At 39.0% G+C, this 10,418-nt stretch overlaps 1 protein-coding gene across 1 annotated transcript in view; it reads left to right on the plus strand.

Moving 5' to 3' along the window:
* Positions 1-9,023, plus strand: part of khdrbs3 (KH domain containing, RNA binding, signal transduction associated 3) — a gene marked incomplete at its 5' end in the record, with an annotated part of 93,332 nt that extends 84,309 nt beyond the window's left edge. Inside the window, 1 exon segment of the mRNA XM_014027394.1 lies at positions 8,294-9,023. Within this exon segment, the coding sequence (XP_013882848.1) occupies positions 8,294-8,385 (92 nt within the window).
* Between the last annotated feature and the right edge of the window lie 1,395 nt (positions 9,024-10,418).

Below are 10,418 nucleotides of genomic sequence, written 5' to 3' on the forward strand. Positions count from 1 at the left end.
ACCAAAAACCATACATAAAAAGTTTTGTATTATTTTCTCATATTTTTTACTTTTTTATATTTTTGTCAGAAAAACTCTTAATTTTCAATATAAGAAAAAAATAATATGAAGAACAATTAAAATAAGGTGCAAAGTCAAATGGTTCGAACCTATATAGCGCCTTATCAAATTATTTTGGACCCCAAGGCGCTTTACACTTCAGACATTCACACATACACACACACACATTCACACACTGATGCTGGTAAGCTCCAGCCACAGCTGCCCTGGGGCACACACTGACAGAGGTGGGGCTGCCATGCACCAGCACCACTGGACCCTCTGACCACCATCAGTGGGTGGGTGAAATGTCTTGCCCAAGGACACATTGACTGAAACTGAATATTTGGCACAAGACTATTACTGCCTTGACTAGGCCAGTAACTGATAACATTGATTTTGATGCATTTTTAGTTTTGGAGTAATGATCTTCTTTTTAATCTTACACTTTTTACCTTAGGGCTTGAAACCGTCCCTCTCGGAAAAGTCTAATAAATATGTCATGTACTGTATAAAAAAATGTATTTTTTTACTTTCCCTGTGTTAAATATTTTCAGCAACTTCAGACCTAACCATACATATAAAGTTTTAAAGAGATACAGACTGTACGGTCGGTGCATATCTCCTATTCTAAACACCTTACAATAGAGCGAGTCATGAAATCTAAAAAAATAATCTTAGAAAACAAATCCTGGCACCCGCATTTGATGTTATCACCCATTAAATGGAGGTTATTAGTCGTTAGCAGGTCCATGGAATGGCTTCAGAATGTCCTGACTGTGGCTCCTAGTGGGTTCTCCCTCCCATAGAATGGACTGATAATGTTACAACTGGCTGGTTAGTATGAGGCATAAAACCGCTAAGGTTAAATGAGGCATAAAGCCAGTAAAGTTAATTTTAGAGAAAATGGTCATGACCTTCGATAAAGTAGACCATTGTTGCAGGCCCAATGTAGGGCAATGGGTAGAGTGCTGGACCAGAAAGAGGGAGAGCCAGGATTGAGACCAGGCATGGGCATCAAGAAAACAGTGCGAACCCCCCCACCCCCGGACAAAAAATTAATTAAAATATGTTTTGGTTATTTACACWTTTAACATTCAATATCATTGATATATTAACCCACTASRGGGCACTGTCAGGACAGTCTGAAGCCATTCTATGGGACTGATAACCACTAATAACRTCCATTTAATGGACTGATAACATCAGAATCTGCTGATCCTGGCCAAGTTTCATGAAAATAGTCTTTAAACTGACTGAAATATTCAGAATCAAAAATGCTCTTAGTGGCAGCAACTGCATTGAAGCATTTGTGAGAAGGTTGATGACTGTTTAATGTTTTCTCTATATTTGAACAATGAATATATTGAAATGAATTCTTGACTGTACATGAAGCTACTCAAACTAAACGTAGCTTTCCGAACAAACTACGGTTAATTCATGATTTAGCAAATTACGTTTTCACATAAAACCTGATTTGAATATATTATTTTCAACTTGATAAATAAATCATCATTTAAGAACTGCAGTTTGTATTCCTCAAGTTATCTTTGTCTGATATTTACATTTGTTCATAGATCTGGAACATTATAAGTGTAAAAAAAGAAGAAACATGTAAGGGGGAAAGTAGCACTGTATTTTCCATTTTTAAACTCTGCTCAGAGTTTGATAATTTACCGTGGCTTCTAACTTATGCAGTTTGAAGAACATATCTAAAAGTAATTTGTTACAAATCAGAACCTCTTCAGATCATTTGAACAATTAAGTGGAGGCAGCCACGCAAAATAAAAAAAAAATTCAAGTAGTGGGATCCCCATCTTAAGTCTGTGTCACACGGCAAGATTTGAGGTCAAAGCGATCTGACGTTCTTCTGAGTTGACTAGATCACTCATWACTCCCCACCCACGGCAGGAATATCTGCTAAAATTRTCTTCAGAGCCATCACAATAATCAGAGCATCCTTAAGATTGTTGGAAGGGCAAACATCGGCATGATTATCCTGTCATGTGAACCAGGCGTTACCTAACCTGCACCAACTACATGTTGACACTAGATGGGAAATTTTCTTCTTTTTTTAATTAAGATTATCTGTAATTCCTTCTTCTGATTGCAAAAACATTTCATGCTGGAGCTCTGATTGTCCCATCTCTGAGGGGAGGAACATGTCAATATCTGAAATTAATTAAACATTATTTTCACAGTTTCTCTAGAAATGCAGGAGCTGCATAAGAAAACCATCAAGCAGCAGTTTATACTACTGTGAATGTTTTTCTCTACAGTCAGATCTTTACAGCAAAATTATTCAAACTTCTTATAAACCAAATATTGCTCCTGCAGCAAACAGCTACGAAGTCCAGTATAACTAACAAACCTTTTAGGTTTCCTGTCAGGATTAAAAGAAATGAACACTGTAGATAGTCAGGGTGAAACAAGATGTTTCGAGACTAAATGCCACAAGTTTTCTCATTTGGTTGAAAACTGCTTTGTGAAGCATTATCAAGTTGCTGTCTGTTTGAAGGAAATTTTGTAACTGATTGACTAAATGTTAATCCAGTTTTATATTTTTACATATTTTACATTGCAGCCATTAGGAGAATGAGAGTTAGTGTGTCTTATCGTGTTATTTCTGTCTGTAAAAACAAAAGTTTGTTACGTTAATGTCTGACATAAAAGGTAACAACACCTCCAGGAGTGTAACCACTTASAGACATGTGTTAAAAGGTTAAATCATCATTATATGAGCAGAGGCTTTTTTGTTTTTGAGGTTGTKTGTTTTTGCACTCTCGGTCTTAGAGCAGCCTGGGACAGTCTGGGCTCTGTTTTTTACATTCAGATAGACAAGGGTCATTTTACTCYGAGGCCTGCTGACTTTGTGTGCTGCTGGAGTTGATTGGAGTCAGAAACTGGAATAAAATTTGTAGAAGAGATTCAACTGATTTCCTGCTATGTTGTTCAGGCTTTCMTTTATTGAACATGAACTTCCTTCARCTTCRTYAGTGAAGTTACTTCACGGAAGATTTCCTGACTTCTTAAATCATTTATCTGGCAGAGGGTAGGAATATAGTCCGACCGGTAAATCGAGAGCTTCGCCTTTTGACTCAGCTCTCACTTCGCCACAATGGATCWGTACAGCGCCTGCATCACTGCAAACGCAGCACCAAATCGCCTATCAATCTCTCACTCCATTATTCCCTCATTCATGAACAAGACCCAGAAATACTCTCCRACCCAGAGAAGACAGCCTACCMTTTTYTGGCACAAGACCATGGTCTCAAATTTGGAGGCACTGATCCTCATCCCGGCCACTTCACACTCGGCTGCGAACYGCTCYTGTGAGAGCTGGAGATCAGGRTCTGATGAAGCCAACAGGACCACATTATCCGCAAAAAGCAGAGATGCRATCCTAAGGTCACCAAAACGGATTCCCTCAACTTCTTGGCGCCTAGAAATTCTATCCAAAAAAGTTATGAACAGAATCGGTGACAAAGGGCAACCTTGGAGGAGTCCAATTCTCACTGGAAACGAGTCCAACTTGTTACCAGCAATGCGGACCAAACTCTGACACAAGTCGTACAGGGACCTAACAGCCCATCAAAGGGCTTGGTACCCCATAGTCCTGGAGTTTTTTTTATTTGGCTCCTTGTGAAAATGAATTGGATCCCTCCTGAGTTCAAAGGTCACACGCCTTTAAAAATAAGTTAGAAGTTTATCTATAGATATGGCACCATTCTAAGGCCAGAAAAGGCTCATGAGAAATGGGACAAGGAGAAAGGCTGGTCAGCTGAGTTTGTGGTAAAACCATCCATCCCTTATCTTTTACTCTTTTCAGGGTCACGGGGGTCACTGGTGCCCATTTCCAGCAGCCAGTGTGCTAGGGGAGGGGTACAGCCTGGACTGGTCACAAGTCCATCACAGGACCTCATAGAGACAGACAACCATTTGCTCACTCACTYACACCTAGTGACAATGTAGAGTTACCAATTAGCCTAACATTCATGTTTTTGGTCTGTGAGAGGAATCCGGAATACCCAGAGAAAACCCACACATGCACAGAGAGAACATGCAAACCTTATTTCTGGGAAACAGCTCAACCAACTGAGTCAAAACTTTTATTTTAATTATTGTTAGACTCTTGTCTTTTTCTGACGAGCTCAGCATTTTGTCACTAAATTTACATTATTGCAACTAGCTTTATTTGAAATCATTCAACATTTTTTTTTCAGTTTTCTCTCTTACATATAGAATAAACTATTACAAACAATATTCCCTGTGAAACATTTATGTGTCATTTGAAATTTAGATTTTAAAAAGAAATCGATCGTCTGCATGTTTTAGAGCCACTTATTGCAATGTTTTTCTCCAGTTKAGAAGCAATTCATCAAGCGTGGAATGAGACGTGTATATCTGCCTCTTCAGCAAAGTTCAGGCCAAACAAACACCACTGAGACAATGTTCAACAAAACTGTGTCAGCTTTTTGACAAGAGCTGGGCCAAGGTCGTGCCTGCTGCAGAATGTAAGGTCCGACAGCAGGACTACAAAGTGTGCAGCTGACAGTACTGCTCCTGCTGCACAGTAAAAGGCATGTGCATCTTTCAGGCTGTGTTGTTTGTTTGCCTTTGTATGATCTGTAGTTGTTTTACAGTATGCTCAGGGTTTGAATCTCTAAAATCATTTCAACAATCCAGTTTAGATCTTTTCTCACTTCCTAAACTAGAATAACTGAAATAGGCATTTTTTAATGTGTAAAATAACATAAAAAAATAGAACCTGATTTAAACAGAATCTGAGTTAGATGGTAACTATTCTTCAATGACAAAAACAGACACTGGCAACAATTAAGTTTTTTCCCTTTGCCTTTTGATGGTGGGCAGTGGTGGGCAMMRGCCCGCTAAAGCGCAAAACCACTAATTGCAGACCTAAATATTTTGTTTGCACTTTAGCAGTCTTACAAATTTTTATAATTCATAAGTGCATTTGCGCTTTTTAAAATTAAACTGCAGTACTGCTAATGACTAATTATCTACCAGTCATCATTATCTTGAACAGCGGAAGGTATGACTGTCAATGAATCACAACACATGTGATCTATCCAACAGCACCCCTCCCAGATAAACACACTTATTGTGAAGGTATACATCCTGCTGACTGTTGCTTTCAGTCACGGTTCTGATTTTACAGACATTTCCCACAATGCTTTGTGTCTGCTTATGTAGCAGGAAGGCAATGGCTAGAACTACGTGACCAGGCGAAAAGTTAATGTTTGTAATCCATACTAAAGTTTTGTATGTATTGATTTATTTTACTTTGCAATCTAAGCTCTTTTTAAATAAAGTTTAAACACTGGACCTCAATACTTGACGTAATTGGTCAAAAGCAATCGGCCAACGGKGTTAGCTGAAGAGAAGCAGAAATGATTTAAAGATGTTATGCTGATGAAGACTGACATCTAGTGGTCAACTGGAGCAACAACAAAAATATGGACAACTTTAAAATTCATGCTCTTATTTTGAAGTGAAGATAGTTCTCTGTACTCCGTGCTTTCGTTTCCCATCACAAATCAAATCCGTCATGTACCCAGAATGCATCGCTTCAGTTTTCCAATAAACAGTTTTAAAATTACTTTATTGATGCTTCTTTAATGAAAAATCTACAATAAACAAAAGAAAACTAGCCGAACTAGCAATCCTCAACAACTTTTTAATATTTACACCAGGAGCCAAAGGTCTGTTTCAGGAAATCACATCCCCAGCAATCAGCAGTTGTAGAATTAAATTGTAAAACAGTTCATACTCCGCTAGTTGGCAGTGTTGTAAATATATTGTACATGAGTTATTGCCAGCTAGTAAGTTTCAAATTGAACTTGTGCTTTAAAATTAGCTTCCGCAAGTTTGTCTATGGCATAAGCACTTTAGAAATTGCGGAGCTAATTTTTGGATTAGCGCTGCCCACCACTGATGGTGGGTAATAATAAAAAATCAAGCAGAATAATGGGAAGGAGAAAACCACAAGAAACTGATACTAAATTGGCCTATTTATAAGTCCTAATCAGGGTTTCTGTGGAGAGCTATATAGTACAATTTTTGTTGCATAAATACATTTTTCACATATGTAAGAGATGGCATCAAGGTCAACACAGGAGTTTGGTGAGAACCTTATAAATGTTTCACATTGATCACACAGAAATCACGTAAAAAGGACAATCTGCATTTCACATGTTATGTTTGTGTTTCTGTAAAGGTAGGAACCAATCATTTTGCATTTATTTTCAAATGAAGTCCTAACTAGAACATTTAATCTCTATTGTGACCATTTTAAAAAGATGTTTATGTTTGCTCAAAAATTTTGCATTTGGAAATTTGGAGTATATCCTAATTAGAGTGACTGTACTGTTATAGTTTTGATGAAATACTAGAAGGCACTGAATCCTAAACTTTTTTAAGTAGTTACTCAGCAGACTAATTAGCTCAAAGCTAGTATCTCACTGGGAAACAATTGATGATGAATAGTTGGCAAACAGCATTACTGAGGGAGTCCTCATAATGTTTTGAAATGTTCATAGGGGTCCTTAATTTCCTTGCTGCTTGAAATTTCAGACAGCAGGACAGCTCAGTGGTTTGCACTGATGTCTCACAGCAAGAAGGCCCTGGGTTTGATCCCCGATTAGGGCCTGTGGAGTTTGCACATTCTCTTTGTGCTTGCATGGGTTTTCTCCTGGTGCTCCGGTTTCGTCTCACAGATCAATAACATGGATGTTAGGTTACCTTCAGGCCAGGTCTCTCTTGCAAACGAAATATGTGACTTGAAAATGATTTGCCTTGTTCAATAAATGTTTAATATGTTCAAAAAAGTTGTGCAATGATATTTTTTTCTTTTCAAAATAGCCACAAAGTTGCCATGGACGTCTGGAGTTCATCTCAAGAGATTTAGGGGTATTTTTGAGACCTGCATAGGGAAAAAATGTCCACGTTTGAACAATACACACAAATTATATGTATAAAAGCTACTGAAATACTAGTCAAAAATGCCTGCCTTCATTTTAAAGGTGTACTTCAGAAGATCTACTCAAAAACGTGAGGGCAGCAGCCAAGTTGGACACAAATGGGTCACTGATGGTAGGATGTGGGCTAACATAGGCATCAACATTTTGTACAATGGCTAGAATACAGTTTTGCAAGTCTCACAAATTTCAAGCTGGGATTTTCAAAAAAGTGGCCACACAAAACACATCTGTATGGCTTTTACTGGACACTTGGTTGCACACACTCAGGTGCTTTTTCTGTTGCAGTCTCACTGAGTTCGATTTTCTTTCAATTGTGAGTCCTAAACTAGTCTCCAACCGTCCACAGCCCAGTGAGATGCTGCATTTATCAAAATGAAACGATGATTCATAAGCAAAAATGTTTCATTCTTTCTCTATTTTTTACTTTATTTTCCTGCCTGTGTGTTCAGAAAGATGCCAAAGCCATTTATATCCTTACCCTAACTTTTTTGACCACAAAAGACCAAAAAATAAATAAATAAAAACCTGTCCTCTTACCCTCCTGTACATATGCTTTGCTCATTATAATGATGCCTACTTGAATACATGAAATAAAAATAATAATCATTACTGTGCAGGTCAGGCAGCAAAAAAGCAACATCTTCAAAGGAGCAGATAAACACTGTTGATGTGCTTTCTTGTTCTCCAAACACAAGGTTACCTTGGTGTGTTTCTTCAAAGTGACTGTCAGTGGAAGGTGACAGGTTTAATTAAGGGGTATTGGCTGTGTGCTGCCAACAGAGAGCCTATACTCAGAAAAAAGCAAACAAGTCTTTGTAAGGATCAGCTCTAGAGAAGTCTCAGTTCTGGCTGAAGATCAGACAAAAGGTGCCGTCAATTCTGACACTCTCACATCGACAGTAGCAGGGGGTGAACAGGCCCGATTTGGGCTAATGGTAATTGTGACCTTTTTGCTGGGAGCCACTAAACGGGTCCTTTTCAAGTAGCTATTTGATCCTCTCATTCAATTATCTGAGATGAAACCTTCCAGGTGAAAGCTGAGCTTCTCTGTGTGAGTCACCGTTTGTTCTCTCGAATTGAGAAGCTGCTTCTGTTTTCACAAACATTCGAAGAGGTCCCCAATTTCAGCCGCAGTCTCCTCCATGAACATTTTCATAGACAGCGTTAAAGACAGGTTGTTGTAAGTGAGTGTTTTAAGTACATCGTCTGTGTAATCACTCCCCGTTTATTTCTTCTCTTTTCTTCCTAATCAGGTCAGGAAGAGTGGGCAAACGGTCGCAGCAAGGCACTGTCAGCGAGAACAACCAAGGGGGTGTTCAGAGATCAGCCGTACCCCAGATACTGAACTGTTTATATGAGCCGCGCCTGACTCCTCGTGGCTGGTTCAACCCAAGTAATGGATTTTTTTGTATGGACACTCCCACCTTTTTAGAATTGAGAACTAAAGGACAAAATAATTCCAGCAAAAACCTAAACCYCAAATGTTTGTTTCAGTAATGGAATCCCCCCGAACAATGAACCTGACTGGGTAAACTCTGTAAAACCTTTTAGGTAAGCTGACATCCCCCACCTCCACAGGAGAATCAACTGGACGTTCAGACTAAGAACGACTCTGTAGAACAATAAGTTTCTCTTTCAGCTCTGTGATTGTGAAGAACAAAATTGTGTCACCTCTTTTATTGGTAATGATTAGTAAGCTTGTAGAGACTGTTCAATCCAGTGTTTCTACCAGCTTCATCTATCAACCCCCGCCCCGCCCCCCTACCGCCTGGTCTTTAGACCTCTGACCATCAACATCTATTTTAATTCTTGACCAAACCCCCATCTGCTCTCTTTGTTGGGAACTGAAGCCAGCAGGATCTAGTTTGTTGGACCCACTTTGTAGTATTGTACGGAGGCCGCAAGGGGACACTGTTTTTTTTCTTTTGCGTTCCCACGCAATACATTTGCGTTCCCTCGCAATACTTTTGCGTTCCTTCGCAATACCTTTGCGTTCCCTTGCAATACTTTTGCGTTCCCTCGCAATACTTTTGCGTTCTCTCGCAATACCTTTGCGTTCCCTCGCAATACTTTTGCTTTCCCTCGCAATACCTTTCCATTCCCTCGCAATACTTTTGCGTTCCCACTCAACACCTATGCGTTCCCTCGCAATACCTTTGCGTTACCTCGCAATACCTTTCCATTCCCTCGCAATACTTTTGCGTTCCCACTCAACACCTATGCGTTCCCTCGCAATACCTTTGCGTTCCCTCGCAATACTTTTGCGTTACCTCGCAATACCTTTGCGTTCCCTTGCAATATTGTTTTGCATCCCCACGCAAACGTTTGATTCGTATATGAACTGAATTAAATCAGACTTTATTTTGAAATATCCAGTTTCCAAAACAGGATGTGTTGCCACAAGTTCGTGAAATTGACAATGATKTTGCGTAGCTGCACTGTGTTAAAATATCGGCATGACATACTTCCATGTGTGGTTGTGTGATATATTCATTCTGAAGCTGAATTAAAGCAGTAGGCTAACTCGCTAATGGTGAACATGTGAGTTTGTTAATAAACCGGCAGGCTCAACAGTGTTTAACGACTTTTGCAAGGGAATGCAATACTTTTGTGTGGGAACGCAAAAAGAAAAATCCCCCATGTCACCTCGCGGCCTCAGTAGTATTGAGACTAGTCATTGCACTAGTGATGCAGGGTTTTATGCCCCGTCTACCCACCCTGCACACAACCATGGTGTTACATGACCTTTTTTGTTTAGTACGAAAGAACTTATTACAGCTAAACCTAAAATATAAAATGTTACAAGAGTCAACACCTGCAAAATATATCTGAGGTGGGTTTTTGTAAGGACAATGTCCTGTTTTGTTACATGGAGTAGGCGGGRCTTAAAACTGGACTGGGAACATCCTATGGGAATACTGTTACGCTTTCAGCTTCACCCTACTGTTCGGGGTTTCAGTATTAAAATATATGTTAATACCTCTGAGATGTAGTAGCTTAGTTCTAGGAAAGTGCAGTTGTGTAGATATTATTCCTGAAGGTCAGCTGGTGAAATTTGTGTCCCCTGTAAATGAGACAATTTGCAATTTAAAAAAGTCATAATCTAAACACACTATATTGCTGTTTTTCCCCCTTGTTTTACCTTTTTTGTAAAATAATAGTCTGTTAGTGTTAAAGGGCTTATAAAAGCATGATGTGCATCTGTGAATAATGCTGGCTGTTTTATTCTAACAAGCCTGTGTAGTTGTGCTCATTATGTCCAGAAAACATCAGTTTAAACTCATTGATGAAAATTATCTGCACAAAATTGTTTTGTGAACAACTGGAGTTTGGGAGATTTTTATTGTCTGTCCGTTTTTTACTTTTTCATCTAAGAAT

This window comes from Austrofundulus limnaeus, unplaced genomic scaffold, assembly GCF_001266775.1.
Source record: "Austrofundulus limnaeus strain Quisiro unplaced genomic scaffold, Austrofundulus_limnaeus-1.0 Scaffold645, whole genome shotgun sequence".
Classification (NCBI taxonomy): Eukaryota; Metazoa; Chordata; class Actinopteri; order Cyprinodontiformes; family Rivulidae; genus Austrofundulus; species Austrofundulus limnaeus.